We start from the raw sequence: 25254 nt of genomic DNA on the forward strand, positions 1-25254 counted from the left end.
CTATTTAGGATATAAGCTAAGTTAGTACAGTGCTGGCAGAGCTGAACCAAGACATTTTGCTGCCTAAGGCCAAGGTAATTTGGTACACAAGATAGAAAATCCCACAACTGCTTTTCCCCGGGAGTAAAAATACATTAAAAATAAATGTATTTTTTACAGCCCTTTCACGGCACCTAAAATCAGCCGTGACACTGCCCAATGGTAGGGGTGGCCTTGAATGTTTGAATTTGATGGGACAGATCTATGAATCAGTCTCTCTTAGCCTACCCATCACCACCACCAATTGTGATGATAAAATGAGGCTCTGTATGAAACCCTGCCTGCAAGGATCTCCAGATAGGATAAAAATTAACAAAATGTGAGCACTCTAGCCCCAACATCTGTGCTGTACAACAGAAGTCAAAGTTCTGTGTTTTACTAACATAAATGACAAGAATGTGTAGTAAAAACAATTTAATAGTGGAAGCAGAATTCAAGCTTGCTTGATACCATTACCTGCTCAACTGTAGATCAGTCAAGTTTGCATACCTGAATTCTCGTGTCAGCTGAAGAAAACCATACCATTATTATTCTTTACCACTTATTTTTTTCTGCTAAGTCACATTGAGGATAGATCACAACCATTATTTTATGTCATAGGATCATATTCAACAAAACTGCATTCCTGCTAGGATACTAGTTTACAACACCCCAGCTTCTAGTTCAAAGAACTAAGCAATAGGTTTTTTCCTACTGAACAGTTATGTTGTGTTCCTGGGCAACAAAAATGTGTGGATGAGTTTTGCCACTCAAAGAGTGGTGGATACTTCTAGAGCCCGTATATATGGAAAAGCTATGTCAACACTGCACTTTTGTCTTAATCAACACATAGAAGTCCCACCACTTCATTGTTACCAGGCTACACAACAGCATCGGCTGCTGCATTAGTAAGGGAAATGGTTGGATATGAATTACTACATTTTTCACCCATGTCTCTACATTTGTACTAGACAAACGGCAGTCCCTTTGCTCTCTCCACTGGCTCCTTTCACCAGCCGGCTAATCTAACATAGCGATTTTGCTCGAAAAATAACTAAAACCAAAAGGACAAGGGACCAACTGCTGCAAGGACATTCTTTCCATCATGAAATAAGAGTGAGGCAGCACCATTTCTCCTCCAAAAGATGACACACTGGTAGCCAGCAAGACATTACGAAGGAATGCCATGAACATGACAGAGAAGCAACTCCAATTGATATCAATGGAGGAAAGTGACTTTGGAATCCCTTCTTACACCAAGATGTCATGCTAGAAAGGAGAGGCATAACAGGAGTAGAATGGATTCAGTCACTCACTATGAAATATGGTGCCACCAGCTTTTGATGCCCGCAATGTAACTATCTTCAACAATGAGTTATCAGCCCTTCTAGGAAGGCATCACTGGATACAGAACTCTCCTTAGAGAAGCAGTATTAGAAGGAAAAACCCAGGCTCCAGCTGGATTACATTTGCAGTTCACATCAGCCCAGAGAGGCAGGCACACTTTAAGGTGTAATATTGGACAAGTTCAGGGGTGACACACGGCGTGTTGGAGTGTTATTGGCAGATAGTGAAGACGGAAGCAAGAAAGGTGTGGCAATCTCTGTGGATGAGGTCTCCCCTTGATTTCGCAACTGTAAGATTTGCCGCAAGAGGGCCTTCCCTTCTTCTCTTGTCTGGAAGAGAAATGAAGTTGCATGAGCAAAGAGCAAACACAGTGCAATAACTAGAAAGGGGGCACATGGGTGTTCCTGTGCAAAGATCAGCCATTCTGAATTGCAATCAAACTTGTGGTTCAATGTCAGATCTAGTGAGCCTTTAGATACTGCAAATCCCATGATATATTTCTCCCTGAAGTGGCTACTCCAGCAAAATATTCACCAACTCTGGGGTGAGGAACCTCTGGCTCATGTGCCAAATTTGGCCTGCAAAACTGTTTTCTCTAAACCATGCCCACCTGTCCCATACCCAGTGTCCTATGTGACACCAGGTGTGGAGAAGGGAGAGACATGGCTTTGTCAGCTGCACAACCAAGTTTCCCTTTAAGAAAGCTGGCTGTCAAGCATTTGGGAAGTGCTGAACAATGAAACTTTCACAGGTGAGGCAGGGCAACCCACCTGTCAATCATCTGATATCACGATGCCACCCACCTGTCAAAGTTGGCCCAACTGGGTGGGGAACAGATAATAATCTGGCCTGCTGTGCCAAAAGCCCCATGCCAAACCAACTCATCAACAGGATTCTAAATCCTTTACTTCCTGTTCATGCTTTCACTTTATCTATTTCAAGGGCAAGCTAACCTGCAGGCCATATAAAGCCCGCTAAGATGTTTTTGGGTGGCCTGCAAGCACATATCTGCACATTTTCATGTTTTATCCATGTAACTAGCAACACATTTCTTACGAAGCAAAAACTAGCTACCTAAGTCAACCTCCATTTCCACAAGGAATAAAAACTTTTTAGCAGATTTCCTTACTTGCTTTTCACAAAGCTCTTGTCATGATCTGGTGTATTATTGATTGGTTCTATTAGTAGAGGTAGATGGGTGAGCTCTCTGACAATCCTGGATTTAGATTGTTGTTCTAGAAAAGAGTTGGGCTTTCAGTCTCTCTTTTAGGTTCTTTCAAAATCCTGTGTAAGTATGACTTAACACATGTGTGGCCTCAAACCATTATAGCCATACCCAAGAGTGGTCTCAATGGTGGCACTGTGGGTAGAAGCAGGCATGGGACCCAGCGAAGAAGTCCACAGATGATGTGTTGGCTACTCACGTCATTGAATGCACAGCATTTCTGGGCACAGGCTGAGGCTTCATCCCAGAGTTTACACTTGAAATAATATTGAGCCAGGTAGCGGAAGGCAGTGCTTACTTCCAGGTGCTCCACTATCTCCTAGAATAGAATAAAGGTATTTATGGTTTGTTTCAGGGTAAATTCATTTCTTGTATCAAGATTTAGTATTAACCTGGGAGAAACTGAGTATTTACAACTTTTTAATTTAAAAAATCCAATTTAAATACAATGTTTTTCTTTTTTAAAAAACAACAAACACCTGTTTTTATCCACTCTGTATATCTTCACTCTTTCATTCCCAAAATCATTTGGAACTGACTCACCCCACAAGAATAGATATCTTGTATGTATTTGATATAGCACTGAGCAGCTTGCTCCGATTCATTCAACTGTTCATGAAGCCTAGGAAAGAAGAAAAAAAGACAAAAGTGTGTTTTTGCTTAAAGGATAAGACCACCACTATAAGAGAAGCTACCTCTTGTCCACTATAAGTATTCAGTATGTAGTTGATGGGATTATCCTAATAACAAATGACATGCTTTGGAGTAAGCCTAGGTAGCCTATCAAATGTGAGCTGCATTTATGGTGGGAAAGACATTAAGCAATGTCTTGATCTCTGCGCCTGTCACTCACAGGTATTTCCCAGGGGTCATCATCAAGGTAGGCTAAACATCCCATTTCCATACTGTAGCAATTTTAGTTTTATATTTATCTTGATATACATAATAAAATACTTTTTCTACTTAGTTTATGTGTAGCCATTTAATTATTGCCAGAACCTGTATGAATGCACGTTGTGTGACTCACCAAGAACACATGCGGATACCAAGAACTATGGAAAAACCACTAGTAGTTCTCCAGAATATTGCTGCCATAAAGGTCAAAGATAATCTGGAGTACTTCCCCTAAATAATTTCCTGGGATCACAAGGACTAAGAGCTATGCAGAAAGACAGGAAACATCCACATCATAAAGTCTGCAGACTAAGATTTCAGTCCAAAAGGCAGTGGTCAGATAAGGAGGTTTTGCCAATCTATCCAAGAAAAGCAATATAAAACTACTACTTACTTTGCTAGTTTCACCAGTGCCATTTTTTCCACATCTCCAACAGCATAGGCTCTCCAATAACACTGTCAAGAAAAAAACAACAAATGCAAAACTGTCCAGAGTCAGAGGCAAAGGTGATATTGCCTACTATCCTGCCTGGCAGAGATGAATGAATAGTATGAAGCATATCAGAAGTAACATAATACAAACTATAGGAGTGATAACTCCAATAAACCTAGCTCCAAGTTTTGGACAATGTTTCCCTCTTTTTTTCAAACAGAGGATGAAGAAACAAAGCCATCTGAAGATCTGATTGCTATTATTACATGGAAGAAAAGTTCAAACAGAATAAAAGCTCAGTTCTGGAAACTGCTCAGTTTTTAGCACTTTCCCCCAGTACCTATGTTCCAGCTACATAACCTACATTCACCAGTCCATTCTCAAGAGACAATGAACGGACAGAGGCAATTCAATTGTTCTGACAAAACAGCACAGCAGAAATACACTAGCGTTTCCTTTATCTGGTTCAGGATAATCCCCACTGCTGCCGCTCAAATGCAAATCCATGTCCTGCCCTACCTTTTTGGCTTCCACTAGCTGATTCAATTTCTCGTAACATTCTCCAAGAGCTACCAGCATACGGGAATCATTGGGCCTGTGAAAAACATGAAACTATCAGCTGGCTCACAAAAAGACCAAACAAGCTCAGACTTCTAAAGCTACCTAAAACCCAATGAGCACTAAGCCTCATTTTTAAATCTAACAGCACAACAGTCTTTTTTTTTCTTTCTTTCTTTTTGTCCCAAAAGAAGAGACTAAAATCAAACACTTAAAACCCAGCTGTTGGGACTTGTTATGATTTCAAAATTGAGTTTTAAAATTTGGATTGTCCCATGCACCCTTCCTTTAACTGTAGAGAAGGAAGAGTCTGGGAGCAATGGAGAGATACACGGAGCTATATTAAGTGCCAAATTCTCATTATTTTTTTGCAAAAGTAAAGATCAGATTATCTTTTAAATGACAGTTAAGATCCCCTGCCTCTGGTCAATCTCAAGTCTGCACTGAAACATTAGATTAGACTCTAAAGTAATTACCCATGAGTAGAGCTGAAGTGGGAGAATTGGATTTTTAAACGTTTAATTTGGTATCGAAACGGGGAGGTTCAATACAGTCCGCCTCCCCCTTTTGTAAATAAACTGAAAGCAATGAGGCTGCAAGCTGAAGTCTTGGAAAGCCTTTTGTAAAAGACTAAATTTCCATTGACAAAGAACATAAAAAAAACCCCTTGGAGACAGGAGAAGAGGGGGGGAGTGGTGGACTGAATATGCCTGTAGGAGAGAGTGAAGAGAATTAAAATACCGCCGCTCTGACCCTGGAAACGGGCTGCTAGCATGATTGATGTCTTTTGGAATGTTCATTGACAGCGTTTAGAAAGTTCATTGACAGGTAGCTAAACAAGAGAATACATTGTTTCTACTGTCTCCGGCTGTTTTTTTTTTTTTTTTTTTTTAAAGGAGTAAAAGTAACTGAAAACTGAAACTAACTTTGGATTATTGGAACATTGTTTAAAAGAGGACAGTACTGACTAATACAAATAGAAACTGTTTTCCCCTAGTGGAAGCTTTTGAAATTGGTTGCTCTACAGGAGTTGGGCTAGGGGAATTTCCAGCTGCAAGATAAAAAATGGTGAGACTCTGGGATTGACCTTGAATCTCTTAAGTGTTATGGCAAATGGAAAGGAAAAAACAGATGGAATGTCGACAGAAGAGGCCTTAGTGGTCGCATTAGTGAAAATAAACGATTCGCTGGAATAGCTTCACAAGAAAACAGACGTGATAAATGCTAAAGTGGATGCTGCAAATATTAAAATTGACTCAATTGCAGAAAGTATAAATAATCTGGGACAAAAGGTGAATACCAATACAGAAACCATCCAGAAATTGATACAGGAATCTACTTTGATACGGCAAACTGCGGATGAAGCCAGGGAGAAAGCCCTTGCTGCTGAATGTAAAGCAATACAATTGGAGAGAGAGAGAGTCCCATCCATACAAAGGCAACTTGATGAACATAAGCTGACATTTGTTATGATTGAACTTAAAGAAAAACAGATGAATTTGAGGACCAGAGCCCTACCTGAATTGGGAAAGGAAAGCTTGACAGAGTTTCAGGAGGAGACAGGACTAACATCAGTTGAGAAAGAGAGGTATTTGGGGGTTAATATGACCGCCAAAAATGTGAATTTATTTAAGGATAACTGTGAAGGACGTTGGATTGAACAGAAGGGGGGTTTGGAAATATGGACAAATCTGAAGTTGTTATTGTTGGGCCGAGTTGCTGTGGTGGGGATGAGGGTTGCTGTGTTGCCGGGGATGTTGCTTTTGTTTCAAACATTGCAAGTTTTGGATGGGATGGATTGTTTCAGGAGGTGGCAGAGGGATGTTTCCAGATTTGTTTGGCAGGGCAGGAAGCCTCGAGTAAAATTTAAGATATTGACAGATGCCAAAGAAGGAGGCGGACTTGCCCTGCCAGACCCCTAAACTTTGTTGTGAACCATCTGCTTTTTGCTGGCTGAGAGAATGGCTGCTTTTTGAAAACACTGAAGTGTTGGATGATGGCAGATGAAGTTGATGGAATATATGGAATTGGCGGAAATGACCAGCAAGATCCAAGACCAGGGAGAAGAGTCGGTGGAAGAAGACTGGGAAAAGTTTAAAGACTATTTACAGAAGTATTGTAAAATTAATGAATGTTAGAAGAATGTTGGAATGAAGTTATAAGGCTTTATTAGAAATGTTATAAGGAATTAAGTATAAATAGATTAATAGAATATTAAAGGAAAGAATAAGGTTAGAATGTGTTAAGATAATTATAGGATAGAAAACAGAGGAAGATGGAAAGGAATTGCTGAAACAATTAATAGAAGTGGAATACAAAAAGGGAGGTGTGAGGAGGTCGTTGGAAATAAGCGAATGAAAGATAAGATATTGAAAATGTTTGAGGTCTTTTTAAACTGTTTTTGTTTGTTTTTGTTTTGTTTGTATTTGTATTGTTCTTTTTTTTCTTTTCTTTTTTTGTTTGTAGTGTGTTGAAATTGTTGGAAAAGTAATAAATATCATTTTAAAAAAAACATTAGATTTTGTAATTTGCAGGGCAGCCATGGCAACGCACATCCCTATTTCATTTACAGCAAGCTGACTCCATACACTGATAATGGCAGCTACTAAAAAGAGTTTGACACAAGGACAGTATCTATACTGGGCAGTTTTACCTGAGCTGATGGGCCCGCCGATAGTAATAGAGACAGTAAAAGGGCATCTTGAGGATCTCATATGTTTGTCCCAATCCATACCATGCTCTGTAGTCTCTTTTATTCACTTCTATGGCATGTCTAGAAGAGAGAAAGCCACAGGAATTCTTTGAAAAAGAATACAGGTATACGCCACAAATGGAGGTAAGATCGTAACAGTCTGCATTTGTTAAAAAAGAAAGGCACAAGTAGAATCGATTGAGAGAGTAACAACAATAGAAAAAGATCTTGTTAAAAGTACTCCCCCTAGGTGGAAACCAGAAGTAAGCCTTCGTTTTTGGACGGCATCTGCACACGCACCTGTATGCCTGAATAGCTGCTGATGTGTTTTTCATTTCCATATATTCATGTCCCATGAGGGTCCATGCTCCAAGGTATCGAGGATTCAGCTTCAACGCTCTCTGGAAGTAGAGAGCTGCTTTTTCATGCTGTGAGCGCAAACTATAGTAGTTCCCTATGGCAAAAGCACAATGAAAAGTGAGCAGAGAGCAGCCAGGGACTGGGAAACAACAACTCTGCTAACACTCTTTCGTGTGAAAGAGGATCATGTCCTGCAGCTTCCTCCCATCCCTCTTCAAGCAAGCAAGGTCTCTCACCAATCACACAGCAGGTCTCCACACGGTACTTGTCAATCTCACATAGGTTGTGGGCCAAATAGCTCAGTTCAGGCTTCATGCTCTAGTGGGATAAAGGAAAGTGGTAAGCTTAAGGACAGGAGCCAGTGGGTGGGGACAGGAACTGCAGGGATGGAAACACACTCTTCTAACACCACTGCATGGAAAAAAAAGAAGGAACAGCATTTCAAGCCACAAAATTAGTCACTAGGTTGTCTGAACTAGGAGAGTCCAATGAGAACAACAAATCTTGGGATGTTTGGAAGTCATCAGCAACAGGGACTACCAAAGACTTGGAAATTTCATACAATATCCAGAATAACTTCACAAACTGGTTCAAGGCAACTGGAACATCTCCCTGTAGCAAATGTTTCCTGATTCTGTTTGTCGTTATATTTTCTCACTTGATAGTGCAATGCTGTTATTTCCTTACAGACCAAATTTCCCTACTGGGGTTTACTGCTAAAAAAACATGAGTAAGTTTAAGAGATATAGACAGAAAAGTTCTCTACACAAACTGAAGGATTGAGAGCAATTTAAGGTTGAGGTAGGGTCATATGCAGTAGCGGCCAGCATGGTAGTACAGGAAGTGACTGCCTACGTGGCTCCCCAATGCAATGCGTCGCTGCCAGTTACCAAGACGTCAGGCAGCAGGGAACTCAGCACAATACAGACAGAGCAGCTCAGCCAATCCAATGCTCCTCCCACTGTGCCAAGCTCCCTGCTCCCTCCCACTCTCCCTTTCAGTAACATGGCTTTGGAAAGCCTGCTAAGCAACTCCATCCTGCCCACACCACCCACTACTCAACCTATAATGTATTTCAGATTGAGAAAAAAAAGTACTCACCCTGACATAGAGCAGATTAGAGAAGGTGTCCATATTTTCTATCCTGTAAGGGTCTTGTTTTCTTAGTTCATTGAAGATGGACAAAGCTTTATCAATATCTGAGGAAAGAGAAAGGCAGGCACTAAGGGGAATAAAGCAGGAAACAAAACACCAGAAGGCCAAAATCTGGAAGGATTCACTGACCTCTGATATTGTGATAGGCCACTGCAATCTGAGAGATAATGTAGGTGCTCTTTGAAAATCCTGCATCAATAAGACTCTGGTACTTCTGTAAGGCCTCATCTATCAGCTGCAGCTCTGTGTAGATGTGTGCCAGGAAGAACTCCTTTATCCAGGTATCTGGCAAGGACAGGAACTTCAGCTGGCAACAACCACAAACAAAGAGGGACACATTTAGAGAAGCTGTGTACAGCAGCCCCCAAGAACTGCAGAAAAGGTTACAACATGGGCTCGGTTCTCTCCACCCACTCAATGGAAAGAATGCTAACACCTCCAAGTGCTACTGAATTACTTAAGATTTGCTGGCAAATTCAAGTATTCCAAATCAGAAAAAACACCAAACACAGTATCGACCTCATGATAGTTCATGGATCAAATTGTACCAGAAAATAGTGGCCAGATCTGAATTTATATCCTGTCTTTCCTCCCAAAGAAATCCAGGGCAGTAATCATCACACACCTGCACCTGAGAATCCCACAAATTACCATTTCTTTGTCTGTGATCAAGTTACAAAGCTCCAGCCAGGCCCCCCAGTGCAATGGTAAAACATGGGTAGCTTCAACAAACACATCAATGGCCTCTTTCACCAGGTCCAGCTTACGCAACACAACTCCATACCTAGGGGGATACAGAGAACGGGTAAGAGAAATACTAGTAGGGCAAGAGCCTATGCCATCCCCGTGCCCTAGTCTGACATTTTGCATGGTGAATTGCATGCACACAAACAGACAAGAATCCCTATTCATTTCACAATCCCAACTTCATAGGTAAAGGTAAAGGGGCCCCTGACCATTAGGTCCAGTCGTAACCGACTCTGGGGTTGTGGTGCTCATCTCGCTTTATAGGCTGAGGGAGCCAGTGTACAGCTTCCGGGTCATGTGGCCAGCATGACTAAGCCGCTTCTGGCAAACCAGAGCAGCACATGGAAACGCCGTTTACCTTCCTGCCGGAGCGGTACCTATTTATCTACTTGCACTTTGACATGCTTTCGAACAGCTAGGTTGGCAGGAGCAGGGACCGAGCAACAGGAGCTCACCCTGTTGTGGGGATTCGAACCGCCGACCTTCTGATCGGCAAGTCCTAGGTTCTGTGGTTTAACCCACAGCGCCACCCGCGTCCTTGGATGTAAACTTATGGCTATTCCCTACAATATGTCATTAGTGCATCACTTCAGTGCTTACAGATAAAGGCCAAATCCATCCAGCTCTCTGGCTTTGCGTTTCTTGCTAAGCTCTACCCGTAGCTCTCTTAGAACTTCATTCTTCACCTGCCCCTTTTCCAACGGACCTGTAAACAGAGTAATCTATTATTTGGTACCAATAGCAGTACGTGTTTATAAAACCATTTTTAAATATTGTACTGCAAAGATTCTGCCAAAGTTTTGTTTAAAGCAAAGGGTGGTACTATTGCAAAATGTTTTGAGGGCTACTGCTTTAGACAGATGCTAAACTAGCTCAAATACAAAACAATGTATGATGGGAAAAGGGAAGTTAATTTAACAGTTAAATTTTGCTCATGTTTTGCATTTTCTTTTTAAAAAAATCAAACAATAGTTAAAGAAACAATAATTTGTAGTCTTGGAAACCGTAAATCAAGCGTCAAATGCCAAACTGGAGAAAGTTGTGTGTTGGTTTCTTACCCAGACTATCCACTGTCTCATCATCCTTCTTTTTTTCACCTGACTGCAAACAAACAAATTTTTAAAAGAATTTTAAGAACCAGCAATTTGCTATCATGAGATGTTCACTTAGACATGACATGGGTCCAGCTACTAGAAGGAAAAAGAATAAAACTTCACTTTCTAGATATATCACATGATCTTTATGAAGAGAGGGAGGAAATCAAGGAACGGGAATTGATTCATCTTATTAACTCACCAGGTACCTGGAGTACATATATAGGAAATAGGCCTTCTGGCTCTTGCAGCCCCGGAGGAAGTAAGCAGCCCTGTCATACTCTTTCAGATCAAAGTAAGATTTAGCAAGGGTGTAAGCGTCCAAGTCACGAGCATCTTCCTAAGGACAAGAAATTAAAAAGATGAATTCCAATGTAATGAATTCCTTAGACACCTTCTTCTGTCAAATTACAAAAGCAAATGCTTTTCTTGCTTTTGGTTTCCACTGAAGGACAAAATACAGGGTTGAAAACAGCAGTTCTCAAATAATGTCTGGCTGACCAAATTCCTATTCTCTAATACAATATGAGCTTCTCTGAGAATAATAGAAAATCAATTTAATTTTATGATATTTTAAGCCTTGATGACAAGAGAGCAAAGGAAAGGGATTAAGCACACACAAGCTAAAAAGAAGGGATCCTAAGAAAGCAAACTGGTTGCATTAAAAATTGTTTGCCTGGCAAGTGACCCTAGCACTGCTAGAAGCAATATTGGGAACCAAGGGTCCTCTAATCTTTGGATTGCAGCCAGAACCCTTCGCTCCAACTCAGCTACAAAGAACTGAGCATTAAATAAATGTGCACCTCTCTCATCCCTTCCTTAAACAAGTTAAGCCTTCAAGTGGATTAGAAATGCAAACTGACTTGCAAATGGAGCCTGCTTGTCTTTTTTCTAAGAATTACTGTTTTCAATTGCCACAACTTTTTAAAGTTATGATTTTCTAGGATACTACATCAGAGCAGCCTCATCCGTTTTATGTGTTGCAAAAACAAGCCCTCCTCCCGTACGTACCTCTGTGAGTTCAGGTGCAGGAGGCAGCTCATTAAAGGGCAGAGGGTCCAGGGCAAAAGCCAGCTCTGAGGCCCTACAACAAGAAAGCCCACTGCAGCTTAAAAAACACCACTTTCTGCCATTCTGGCTCACAATACAGTGGTCCCTCAGCTTACAAATGCTTCAGGTTACAAACACTTCAGGTTACAGACTCCGCTAACCCGGAAGTAGTACCTTGGGTTAAGAAAATTACCTCAGGATGAGAACAGAAATTGCACGGTAGCAGCGGGAGGCCCCATTAGCTAAAGCGGTACCTCAGGTTAAGAATGGTTTCAGGTTAAGAACGGACCTCCAGAACGAATTAAGTACGTAACCAGAGGTACCACTGTACTCATTACATACCAGGGGAAGGGAACCTTTTTCTTTACAAGGGCCATTTTCCCTCATACACAACTTTCCGGGGGCAGCATGATGCTGGGGTGTGGGTGTGGGTGGGTGTGTGCGTGTGTGTAGAGGCAAAGAGTGGGAGGCACAACTGATGTGACTCTCACCTTTGTACAACAGGCAGCCTCCTATGTTTCCAGGCTCACTGCATCCAGGCAAAAACCCTTGAGGACACAGAGGAGGGCCATGGTAGTGTGTAGCCTGGGGAAGAGCCATAGCCAGCAGGCAGTTTCAAGAGCAGGACACAGCAGCTTGATGAGCTGCATTTGGCCCCCAGGACTAAGGTTCCCCAACATGCACAGACTTCCCATACACAGGGCCGGGTTTAGGTTTGATGAGGCCCTAAGCTACTGAAGGTAATGGGGCCCTTTATATGTCCAGCTGTCCTTTGTCAACAACAAATTGTTGCTGTTTTTTTGTGTTGAATATATGCTATATGGTAATTTATGGATCTAACAGGTCCATACACAACACAAAACACTGTGGCTGTATGCAGGTTTTATTTTATTTGTTTTTAGCTTGTATTTTGGAAATGTACATCCAGGTGTTTTTTCAATTTAATTTTTTTGGGGGCCCTCAAGTGAGTGGGGCCCTAAGCTATAGCTTGTTTAGCCTATATGTAAATCCGGCACTGCCCATGCATTCTCACATGGCAGGCGGCCTGCAGCCCGATATAGCTGGCACTTCAATGTGCATATTGTGCACAGACCCATCATAAGCCATAATACTTAAGCAACCTTAGTAACTAGCATAACGGCGTTCCGCAAAAATAGCCAGCCAGCCCCCTACTACAATTTAGCTGTGCAATAGCCGGATGACACCTGGCCATGCCCAAGAGTTAGCAAGCGGCGCGCAGGCTGCCGAGGTCTTTTATTCCTCGCCCTTCCCTATGGCGACAGCATCCCGTCGCCCCAGAGCGCCCCTTGCAGCCTGCGGAGCCCCCGTTTTGCTGGAGACCCTGCACTCGGCGGAGAGCACGCGCAGCCCTTTCTCCGCCACAGCCGCGGCCTCCTCACCACTTCCCGCTGTGCTGCAGGCCGCGCTCCCGGCTCCGCTCCGCCACGTCCAGCAGCTGCTTCTTGATCCCGCGCAGGTCGGAGAAATCCGCACTGGTGGACCCGGCCACAACCGCTGGCGCCGTGGTAGTCGCCGCCATCTTCCCGCAAACGCAAGCGCCGACCAACCAAAGCCAAGCCTCGTTCCTCGGCTCGCGCGCGACGCAGCCCCGCAACCCTATTGGAGGACGCCGCTCGGCTCCTTCACGCGACCTTCGACTAATGAAAACTGGAGGCCTGGAACTCCTGGACCCTGATTGGCCGAGAAGTGACAGCCTGGAGGAGGCGCGAGTGAGATAAATTCCGAGCCTGCCGATGGTTCTTCCTCCGCATCCCTCTCCGGCAGGATGCGTGTTGTTGCTCTAGCAGGGGTAGGCAACCTAAGGCCAGGGGGCCGGATCCGGCCCAATCGCTTTCTAAATCCGGCTCGCGGACGGTCCGGGAATCTGCGTGTTTTTACAGGAGTAGAATGTGTCCATTTATTTAAAATGCATCTCTGGGTTATTTGTGGGGCATAGAAATTCGTTCATTCCCCCCCCCAAAAAATACAGTCCGGCCCCCCACAAGGTCTGAGGGACAGTGGACTGGCCCCCTGCTGAAAAAGTTTGCTGACCCCTGCATGGCATGCAGCAGTTTGAACTAGACACCTGCTCCGCAATTTAGGGAGCAGATTAGAGTATGTTTATCCTACCTACGTCTAGGTAAAAAATGGTGCAATACCTCGGTATTTATTTCCTTGCATTTCCTAGATATAAGGAAAATAAGTATTTGTACAACATGGATGTGCAATCGGAATGGGCCTAAAGTTCTGTCTCCTATTCCTTTGCAGTCCTAGAAACTTAAAAGAAATACCCAAACCCTGCTGGTTTTTGCTTACTGACAAGTGATTGATGGATGATCAACACGGTGTTTTCCCGTCCAGCAGATGCACACCCATAAACTGTTCTTTAGCATTATTGATTGTATTGCACATAATCGTTGAATAAATCTGGTATTCTATGAAACACTTGGTGCTTTGAAGTTGTTATCCTATGATACTTTCCTGGGAGTAAATCCCATTAGATTTAGTAGGATTTACTTCTGAGTAGATATACATGGGACACTGGTGGCACTGTGTGTTAAACCACAGAGCCTAGGTCTTGAGATTGGCAGTTTGAATCCCTGCGACAGGGTGAGCTCCCATTGCTCGGTCCCTGATCCTGCCAACCTAGCAGTTCGAAAGCACATCAAAGTGCAAGTAGATAAATAGGTACCGCTCTGGAGGGAAGGTAAATGGTGTTTGTTTCCGTGTGCGCTGCTCTGGTTCACCAGAAGCGGCTTAGTCATGCTGGCCACATGACCCGGGAGCTGTATGCTGGCTCCCTCAACCAATAAAGTGAGATGAGCACTGCAACCCCAGAGTCGTCCGCGACTGGACCTAATGGTCAGGGGTCCCTTTACCTTTACCTTTAGACATACATGGGATTGCATTATAAACCTGGATGATCCTAGTCTTGTTATTACACTTACAGCCCAAATCTATCCATGCTGCTCAAAAGATTCATTAATTTTAGTGGAATATACAGCCAAACAAGATTTTAGTTGTACCATGAATTATTATTTTTTGGTATGGTATGATTTTATTGATTTTACAAATAATCCAGGTTGAGGCAGACAAATTCCAAAACCATATTGATTGGTATGGGTAGAAGCTCTGAAGTAAATGTTCTGATATCATCTAATAAAATAGAAATGACAATTTGTGAAGAATTTAGAGATAAAAGGAGGATTCAGTAACTATATCTCATGTATGGTTTTTGTGGGTATGCAGATGTAGTTTATTCTGTATTTGTGGGTTTTTTGTTGGGAGTGGGGATATACATTTCAAAGGTGTTTACATGGCCTCCCATGGAAATGACTTGATGGTAGCGAAAATATCTGTTTTCATGCTCAAGGTTGGTAGTTCAAATCCCCACAATGGGGTGAGCTCCCATTGTTCAGTCCCTGCTCTTGCCAACCTAGCAGTTTGAAAGCACATCAAAGTGCAAGTAGATAAATAGGTATCGCTCTGGCAGGAAGGTAAATGGCGTTTCCATGCGCTGCTCTGGTTTGCCAGAAGCGGCTTAGTCATGCTGGCCACATGACCCGGAAGCTGTCTGTGGACAAACCCTGGCTCCCTCGGCCTATAGAGCGAGATGAGCGCCGCAACCCCAGAGTCGTCTGCGACTGGACCTAACGGTCAGGGGTACCGTTACCTTTACCTCCACTGCTGGGATTTCCCTGCACTATGCCTAGTCTATCATTTGCAGTTGCTGTTTACTTCTGTGTGAGTTAAGAGTCCATAGTCTCTGGCTGGACTACACTTCTCATCCAGTTGGGCAGTAAGTCCTGCAGCAGGGGATGCTGGGAGTTGTGGTCCACCAGTGTCTGCTGGAGGCTACTCCAAGAGTGCTGCAGAAGACCCCTAGCGGTGCAAAAGTGTATTCCATTTCTGACCTCACAAAAGACATAGGGCGCTTCTATGCAGACGCTCTTTTCAGGAGGGATTCACATACTAATAAATTCAATATGTGCAATTAAAGTTGATTTGCAGGTCTTCCCAAAAAGTATTATCTTTCCCTATTGCTGGTTTGTTGTGCAATAAGGAAATTGAGGGCAAAATGCTGTGGAACGTGTGAGAAAACACTTGCTTTGATGTCACATCTAGCCTCTCCACAAACAAATCCGAGCAAATGCTGATTAAACTGCTGACATTGTCTAATTGCTCAGCAATCATATCAGGATTAATGCTCAATAAACAGGGTGTCTGGTAGTGCCCAGAGCGGAAAAAGGGCCTTTTTCAAAAATTGGACATTGTATGCAGCCTGAATTAGTAACAATGGATAGATGCGAGTTGCAAATAAATATTATGCAAGCTTGGTCATTCCAAAGTTTATAGCCTTATTTACTAAATATAAGTAAAAACGGGCATGCTTAATTAGATCACTCTGTAGGCCCTAGAGTCTAATGCATCAGGAAATTTTCTACTCCAAACTGAAAATTCCCTTAAATTATATGGAGTAATTCAGAAGTTTCCAGAAAACCCCTATTACTGGAAAGAACTTGTTTTGTTTCTTTGCAAAGCTCTTTCTTCCTGAAGAAGTGTGCATGCACACGAAAGCTCATACCAAGAACTAACTTAGTTGGTCTTTAAGGTGCTACTGGAAGGAATTTTTTTTTTGTTTTGACTATGGCAGACCAACACGGCTACCCATCTGTAACTCTTTCTTCCTGCTACTCTTTAAAAAGCTTCCTGCATATAATACTCTCTCCAAAAAAACAGAGCACGGATTTCTTTTGCAAGCTCTCGCCACTCTGAATGTCTCCACAGAGATGGGAGAATTAATATTACAGTTTTCCACGCACACACCATCCCTTCTCACACTCTAGTCTCTGTCATAAGGGTTCTAAGTTAACACCATAATGATCTCACAGAGGTGTGCATTAGGGTCAGAAGTCAGCACCATAAAATAAGAGCATTGATTAGCGTGATGCAATCAGACTCTCACTTTGATTATCATGCTGGAGAAATGTCCTGATATCTTTTAAATCAGCAATTGTCAAATCTTCTACATTAACCTGGATTTCTATGGGTACATAAATGGTCTATGTCTACAGGGAGCTATATACAGATAACTACGTAGTTATGGAAGTGTACAGTTATTCAGCACCCTGTCTGAGGTGTTTTCTGAAATGGATACTGCTTTGCGTGGTTTGCAACATGTTCTTATGCAAAATTAGGCTGACCAAAGCCTGCTGATTTCAGTTGGTTGACATAGACCTGAAGTACACATCATACCTTTAAAGACTTTCCAGGGAGAGCAGCAACATAGGCAAGTGAGGATCCTGCTTACAGAAGCAGACCCAGAAAGGAGGTACCAGGTGGTGCTCCACTGCCCTGCCCAAGGAGGTTTTGAAATGTCGTATTAAATTGGGGAAGGGAGAAAGGTCACTTTGTTGAGGACAATTCAATTTGCATCCAATCTGATCTCTGCGGGTAGTAGGGCTGGGCGATACAGTGATACCTTGGGTTACAGACGCTTCAGGTTACAGACGCTTCAGGTTACAGACTCTGCTAACCCAGAAATAGTACCTCAGGTTAAGAACTTTGCTTCAGGATGAGAACAGAAATCATGCGGCAGCGGGAGGCCCCATTAGCTAAAGTGGAACCTCAGGTTAAGAACAGTTTCAGGTTAAGAACGGACCTCCGGAACGAATTAAGTTCTTAACCCGAGGTACCACTGTATCTGATTTTCAAGATCGTAATATATCACCAACTAAACATCACATTATACCAATGTATCACAATGACTGAAATAAGGATGGAGCTATGTAGAGGCATTGGTTTTCCCCACATCGTGATTTTTGCCAGTGATTCACTACCCCCTGCAAGGAGGTAGGGAAGAGCTGAGCCAGCAGCATTAACAGAGGCTGCATGAATTGAAAGAAGCATTGGCTGGCCTCACAGTTTTTCCCACATTGCGAGTTTAACACACACGCACACCATGATTTGTGATATATTGCCAGGTTAAAAATTATGAAACTGATATCACAGTATGGACTTTCATTGGATAAATGTTGGAGCTGTCTGCAGGCAATCCTGTATAGGGAAGGTTTTTTTAATGTTTAATGTTTAGTGTTTTATTATGTTTTTATATATGTTTGAAGCTGCCCAGAGTGCCTGAGGCAACCCAGTAAACTGTGTGGTGTATAAATAGTAAAATTATCATTATGGAATGGGACGTCCCTATTTTCATTGGAGAAATGATGGGAAATATGATATATCGCCCATCCCTTGCAGGTACCACACTTATCAGTGTCAGCTGCAGGAGGCAGTGGAAGACAGGAGTACCTGGCATGCTCTGGTCCATGGGGTCACAAAGAGTCGGACACGACTAAACAACAACAGAAATGCCAGTTTTATCATCCCATTGTTCTGACTGGCTGTTAGGCGGCTTGTTGAAGGCTTGGGCACTTCTGGTTGGCATGTGCCATGTGCACACAAGCAGACTGGGTAAGTGATTTAACTGATGGACAGGCAGCTAGATCTAAATTTATAAGGCCTCTCTCTTAGCAATTCCCCTCGGACAGAGCTGAGTGCTCACATTATTTTTGGTTCCAGTTAGTGAGCAGAAGATGGCGCTTTGGGCTTTTCCTTGAAAGCTGGAGTGAAAAGGGCGAAAGGGTACTGATTGCTAAGAGTTCAGTAATCCAATTTCTCCAGACTGGCTTCATAATGAGAGCTCATAATTCATTCTGTCACTCTACTATGTAATAGATGCACCTTTTAAGTGACACCCAGGGCTGGCTTTTAAAGCAGGAGGCTAATTAAATACGCCGCGCATGAAGCTGATAACATCTGAGAGAGCTGCAGATTAACTTAGCTGACATTAAGTGGGGAGACGTTGGGAAAGCAAGAGTTAGTTCATCACATCATTGCACAACGGCACGATTTTAGACTAATAATCTCTGCTCTCCCCTGGAACAACCTGCTAGTGAGAGAATGACCGAGAATCAATAAAAAGATGAAGGGTAATGTGTCCATTACATGAATAAATTGCTAAGATGCAACAATTATTGGGCTATGAGCGTTTATTTGTAAGGTTATGGACCCCAAGCCCACAGTTTATGCTAAGAGAAATTCAGCCAGAATAATCTTTGATGGGGCAGAGAGCATTGTGCAGAAGAGGACCAATGTTGCATACTTATGAACAAATTTTGAACTCCTAAGAGGAACAGAAAAATCATTGTCCATCCATAACAGCTAGTAATGCACATTTGTACTGTATCTGAATTTTGTGTGTTAGTTGTATTCATTTTAATGGGTTTTTACACAAACCTCTTGTGTTTCAAAATTCCATTTCTGTCTAAAGATAACTAGATTACGTTTAACCTTTGATTACTTGGACAGGCTTGCCAGTCTGAAACCAACGTTGGCTCTCCTTTTAGGGTTTCTCTGGGCAGTATCTTTCTCAACCAATTAATTGGAAATGCTGAACCCAGCCAGGAGTGGGTGGGTAAGGAACTGGAAATGAGATGTACCAAACAGCACTTCTTAAGCTGTACTGTAGGTCTTTCTAGGACTTATTCCCACTGTATAGGATTGCATCTTTAATCTGTTTTGCCAATTGGTAAATTGCTTTCTGCTTTGGAGTCTCTTATTTTCTTGGCTTCTTATCTGTCTGTACTTCAGCCTGTCTCTATTTGCCTGCTCTTCTCTATTTTCTTGATACTCTTTTGTTGGTCAGAGTAATCCTATTTAACACTTCATCCATTCTCTCTCTTGATCTTTCCCCACCTACTCACATTAGCACCCCTCTCTCCTTGCAAGTGTTTGAACAGTATCTGGAAATGTGTATTTTCTCCCCAAACCTGAGATCTCCACCTCTTCTCCTAGCCTTGCCTTCCCCATCCCTTTCCTAATAGTCTTATCTTTCTCAGATCAAGAACCTGTGGGCAGGGTTCTTTTTAACCTAATTATTGTGCAGTGATGGGTGGTGATTGAGGATGATGATTACTATTCTAAAATAGGGCACTACTCAACTGATGTTTAAGGTAAAGGACCCCTGGACGGTTAAGTCCAGCCAAATACGACTATGGGGTGTGGTGCTCATCTCGCTTTTCAGTCTGAGGGAGACAGCATTGTCCACAGACAGCTTTCCAGGTCATGTGGCCAGCATGACTAAACCGCTTCTGGTGCAAAGGGACATCGTGACGAGTGCCGGAGCACATGGAAACGCCATTTACCTTCCTGCCGCAGCAGTACCTGCTCACCCTGTCGCACAGATTTGAACTGCCAACCTCCTAATTGGCAAGCCCAAGAGTGGTTCAGACGACAGTGCCACCCACGTCCCAACCAGTATAGAACAGACCCACAATATTTTATATATAGGTCACTCAGCACAGCTCCCACTGCTGTCTTCTCAGCATAAAGACTTGTAGATAAGACCATAGGGATGTGGCAGATTCTGTTTAAGTTGTATCCTAAGTGATTCCATTCTACCTTGGGTGCATTAGCCCTTCTGATAAACTACTACTAGCAACTGAAGTAGCAAGACTCCAGGCTCACATCTCTTACCTGTCTAAGTTTATAGTTCTAAGATGTGAGAGTATGTCACATTTTGGTCTGATCAAGCTGCAAAACTTAACCATTTTTATTTTATATTATTAACAGATGACTAAATTTGAGGCCCTCTTTGAGATGGAGGCCCCAGGCCAAATGGCCCTCCTGGACCCCTCGCTAACAGGTCCTGTACAGACATGCCCTAAATGAGCAGGTGTTGCTGTAGATAGCGGCTGTAACAACTGTGGTGTCTCACAGTATACTGGTCAGGTCTGAATGATGGTCCACAATTTATCCTCAAGCACAGTAAGAGCGAGTCATTTTTAATCAGCTGCTTAGCAGAGAGAGAGGTGCCACACAGGACTACAGAAAATGGGGGAATAGATTCCCAGGATTAAAACCCACAGCCAGTGTGTGTGGAAATGTCATCTAATGGGCACTGTGGGTTCCCTTCTTCAGTAATGAGAGAGAAAGAGCTTACAAGGCATTGAGGTCTTGCAGATGCTTAGAGATTGATGAGAACTCTTAACGCAGAGTTCCTGAGACTTTCTTCATTTCCATGGTTGTAGAAAAAGGTTTGTTAAAATTAGATTCAGAATTCAAACTTGGAACATGATAGTTGTTCAGAGCGGACTTCCCTCATACATTTTTATCTCTCTTTAAATTGTGGTTGGAATTCATACCAGAATCAGCGGATTTACCTTTAATTAGAAAACTTTGAAGACTGTTTGGAACTTGGGTTTTATTTATACAGAGAAACAGAAGGATGTGATCCTTTAACAGCTGTTCACATGAGCTCCTGAGTTCACTCCTAGTTACCGCAATGATAGAATTGAAGATGGAGAATATTCAAAATACAAGATAAAAATGATTTTAACTTACAGAATATGTCTGTAATGAGCACAAAATCTCCAGCATGATAAATGAGATGTGAAAGATGTCTTGGGATCTACAATTCACAATTTTATCCCCTGGGATAATATGGGATGTATTTCCATAAGACATAGAAAGGCAGCACATACATTAAATATGAAAAACACATATTCTTTACAATGCACAATTGACCTATGGAACTAGGTTCCTTTGGGAGGAAGGATGGGATATAAATTCAATAAATAAAAATAAAAGTCAACTGCCCCAACAGATCCCTGAAAATACATAAATGTATAACAAGTAGAGCCAGGAGGAATTATTGAAGATGGTTTTTTTAAAGTGTTTTAAAACTACTTTGGAGCAAAGTGCTGGTGTGTTAGACACTTGGAACATTCCCTGCAGGCAGATATATCCTTAATTGGGTCCAGGTCCAGATTAATTACTATGCTAAGCACGCTGCAGAATGGTATTAAGCTCCTGTAGTAAAGCTGGGGTAGCTATGCTCCCCACCCCGCCCCCGTTCTAATTTACCAAAGACGCCTGAGGTGTCAGAATTAGGAGAGAAATAAAAAGCAGCATAATACCATTCTATCAGTATGTAGATGAACAGGGACAGGGTCCAAAACTAACCACCAGAACATTTCCTCCCACCCTTTGGTAATGTTTTATATTGGTAATGTTTTTCACTTCATAGTACTGTAGCACATTAGTATATGCTGTCTGATCTTCTCCCCTTCGATTTAGTTCAATTTCCTCCCCCCCCCCCAACTGAATGTAGGCACTCTGTACCAATTATTATTGCTACTTATCATTCCCTAACAAAATGCCCATAATTTTAGAAGCTATGTGGTATGTGAGGGATGGTCCCTTATATGGACACACTGGAATGTGCAAGAGGACTCTGCACTTTGTACATGAAGAAATGCCACCACTTCCAGGGCACAGGTGGGCAGCCTGTGGCCAGGGACTGACTTTTGAAAATGTATTTCCCCCTCTTTCCATGTGGTTTCATAATAATTGTAAGTGGCAAACCCTTATTTGAGAAAAATAAAATGATGTGGAGTTATTTATGTTCCTTTTTTTTTTATGCATAATTTTTATTGGTTTATACAAAACAAATACAAGAATTCAGTATATTACTTTCACAGATTTTTTGACTTTGACTTCCTTCAACCTCTCCACGAATCATCCATAGTCATTTTTAGTAGATTTCGCATTTCCTATTTTATATTGACATTAACCATCTCTTTTCTTACATTTCTCTTTAGACAATACTCTTATCTTTCACAGAACTCCTTTAAAACCCACTAGCGTTATCTGTCCTTCACTTAGATTCTCCAGATAATCCGTAAATCTTCCCCAGTCATCAATGAACCTTTGGTCTTTTATATATCTGATTTTCCCTGTCATTTTATCTAACTCTGCGTAATCCAACAATTTGGATCTCCACTCCTCTATTGTTGGCAATTCCCTCTGTTTCCAGTGTTGGGCTAACAGGACTCTCGCTGCCGTTGTTGCGTACTGGAACAATTTATGATCTTTCTTCTTTATCTCCCTTCCTACCAGACCCAACAAGAAAGACTCCGGTTTTTTTTCAAAAGTATATCTTAAAATTTTCTTAATTTCATTATATACCTTTTCCCAAAAATCTTTTACCTTTTGGCATTCCCACCACATATGGTAGAAAGTTCCCTCCTTTTCCCTGCATTTCCAACATTTATTACAAGTTTTATACATTTTTGCCAGTTTCGCAGGGGTCATATACCATCGATAAAACATCTTCATTAGATTCTCCTTTAATGTTATACATGCTGTAAATTTGAGATGATTTTTCCAGAGTTTTTCCCATTCTTCAAAGTATATATTGTGGCCAATATCTCTGGCCCAATGGATCATCACTGACTTTACTTCCTCATCAATTAAGTTCCACTCTAGCAGCTGATTATACATTTTAGATAGGGTTTTCTTGTTCATTGTTTATTATCTCTGACTGGAACTTGGAGTCTTTATCAGCGTACCCTTTATCTTTCTTATCCTTTTTAAACATTTCATTAATTTGGAGGTAGTGTAGCCAGTCATATACTTTCCCTTTGACCTGATCGTACGGGCGCATTTTCCACTGTCCCCCTTCTTTAACTAGGAGTTGCTCATAAGTGGTCCAGTCCTCTTTCATATTGATCTTTTTTACACTCATCGCTTCCAGTGGGGAAAGCCAATGAGGGACTTTAGGTTCTAGCAGATATCTGTTCCTTTCCCATACTTCTATCAAGGGACCTCTGAAAATATGGTTTTCAAAGCCCTTGTGTACTTTCTTCTTTTCGTGTACTTTCTTCTCCGTTCAGCCATAAAGCTCACTGGGTGAACTTGAGCCATTCACTGCCTCTCTCAGCCTAACTCTACCTTACAGGGTTGTTGTGAGAATAAAATGTACATCACGTTGAACTCCTTTCAGAAAAGCGGGATCTAAATGTCAAAGTAAATAAAATGATAATAAATAGTTAAATGTGACACAAGACTCTATGTTGCTTTTGCTGCAGGAGACTAATGCAGCTGTCTACCCCCCTGGAAAAGAATAGAAAGGCAAGAGTGGAGAACATCTGTTAAATAAGCTTGAGAAGTAAGTGCAAACAAGAAGCGCCATGATGTGCCTCAGCTTCTGAGGTAAGTTGAGCCCTGTAGAGGGGGCTAAAGCTGCAGCAACTGCAGGTCCTTCACACACGGCCTGGTGCTGGTTGCTATAGCAGGCAATTATGTACCACAGTTCCAACTCCAGTCTCCAATTCTCTCTCTCTTCCACCTCTCTGCTCATTTCCCCTCTTTACCCCTAGCTAGACATCTTATAAATCAGCTGCTTTGTGTTGCAAAAACCAGGCAGGCCGTTTCATTGGCTGTTGCCAGGAAGATGTCTCATGTGACTGAGGTACACACACATCCGCATGGTCCTTGGTGGTGGTGATGATTAGCTCTCAATCTGAAGCATCTACTATCTGGAGAGCCTGTTAACATGAGTAATAGAACACAGAGTTTGACTTTCCAATTATTTGATGCAGTGCTATCTGTGCTCCAGCCCTTAGGGGACAATCAATGACAGAATACACTTAAGGGAAAGCAGGGAGCAGCACTGATTGAAAACAGACCTTTCCTCATTACAGAAATGGCAGTAGCAAACCATTCATTGCAAGAGTTTATTTATTCCTGTCATCTTTTGCTGGCAAAAGGTGCTAGGCTGTTAGCCCTCGAGACAATTCTTCCATCTGCAAACCTAGAGCTCTGTGCAGCAGAAGCCATATCTCACGGCTGCATTTCAAAAAACAAGGATTATTTCTGTGACTGATAATGAAACCTCGTCTCCAAGGCTTTTTCAGACTGTGACCTCTGTTGAGATTGAGGGCCTGGTGGCTAGGTTGTATGGTGAACTAGGAACGCCTGAGAGCTAAGGCATTATGAAATTATCTCTTCATGGAAGGTACTAAGTGGAAGTGCAATAGGAACCAGTTACTCTCAGCATGTGCTAAATGTAAACTAGTGATAAAAACAGAAGAGCCTGCTGGATTAGGCCAATGGCCCATCTAGGCCAGCATCCTGTTCTCACAGTGGCCAACCAGATGCCCATGGGGAACCTGCAAGCACATGAGCACTCTCTTCTCCCGTGGTTTCCAGCAACTGCTATTCAGAAGCTTTACTGCCTCCAACTGTGAAGGGACTGCATAGGTGCTACTGGGATCTCGTGCCAATTTCTGTATCCTAGGCTGGATCTACACACATCAAAGAAGCGTTTCAGGTAGGGAAGAAATGGGACTCGGCAGCGTCATCTAGTGGCACAGTGTTATATTGCATATACAACGCACATAAATCGCTTTTTCTTTACCGATCTAGCTGAGTCCCCAATACAGTGGTACCTCAGTTTACAGACGCTTCAGGTTACAGACTCTGCTAACCCAGAAATAGTACCTCAGGTTAAGATCTTTGAGAACAGAAATCGCGTGACAGCAGCAGGAGGCCCCATTAGCTAAAGTGGTACCTCAGGTTAAGAACAGTATCAGGTTAAGAACAGACCTCCAGAACAAATTAAGTTCTTAACCCGAGGTACCACTGTATCTCCTTATGCGAACAAAGGAGCTTCCAGATCATCACTATTTTTGAGTGGAATTCAGTCACATACCAGCAAAGGATCAGACTTCTGAGATAAGGAAAGTGACGGAAAATGTGGGATAACACTTGCTTTGATGCAACATCGTCTAACCTCCCCACAAACCAATCAGTATGAATGTTCATTAAATAGCCAATG

At 42.3% G+C, this 25254-nt stretch overlaps 1 protein-coding gene and 1 long non-coding RNA gene across 2 annotated transcripts; one reads left to right on the forward strand and one right to left on the reverse strand.

The window, feature by feature from the left end:
• Positions 1 to 438: 438 nt before the first annotated feature.
• Positions 439 to 13113, reverse strand: CDC23 (cell division cycle 23). The gene is made up of 16 exons (XM_028718543.2): positions 12974 to 13113; positions 11535 to 11607; positions 10726 to 10863; positions 10488 to 10530; positions 10030 to 10135; positions 9334 to 9466; positions 8812 to 8989; positions 8629 to 8726; positions 7764 to 7845; positions 7468 to 7621; positions 7129 to 7248; positions 4437 to 4512; positions 3879 to 3940; positions 3134 to 3212; positions 2790 to 2909; positions 439 to 1694 (listed from the first exon to the last, which is right to left on the reverse strand). Exons 1-16 carry the CDS (start codon positions 13111 to 13113, stop codon positions 1524 to 1526), a joined length of 1773 nt encoding a protein of 590 aa, XP_028574376.1. The 3' UTR covers positions 439 to 1523.
• Positions 13114 to 13149: 36 nt separating this feature from the next.
• Positions 13150 to 23621, forward strand: LOC144326983 (uncharacterized). Its single transcript, XR_013391935.1, has 3 exons — positions 13150 to 13383; positions 17832 to 18044; positions 23504 to 23621. It is a non-coding gene; the product is annotated as an uncharacterized LOC144326983 (long non-coding RNA).
• The last annotated feature ends 1633 nt before the right edge of the window (positions 23622 to 25254 follow it).

This window comes from Podarcis muralis, chromosome 2 (genome assembly GCF_964188315.1).
Source record: "Podarcis muralis chromosome 2, rPodMur119.hap1.1, whole genome shotgun sequence".
Classification (NCBI taxonomy): domain Eukaryota; kingdom Metazoa; phylum Chordata; class Lepidosauria; order Squamata; family Lacertidae; genus Podarcis; species Podarcis muralis.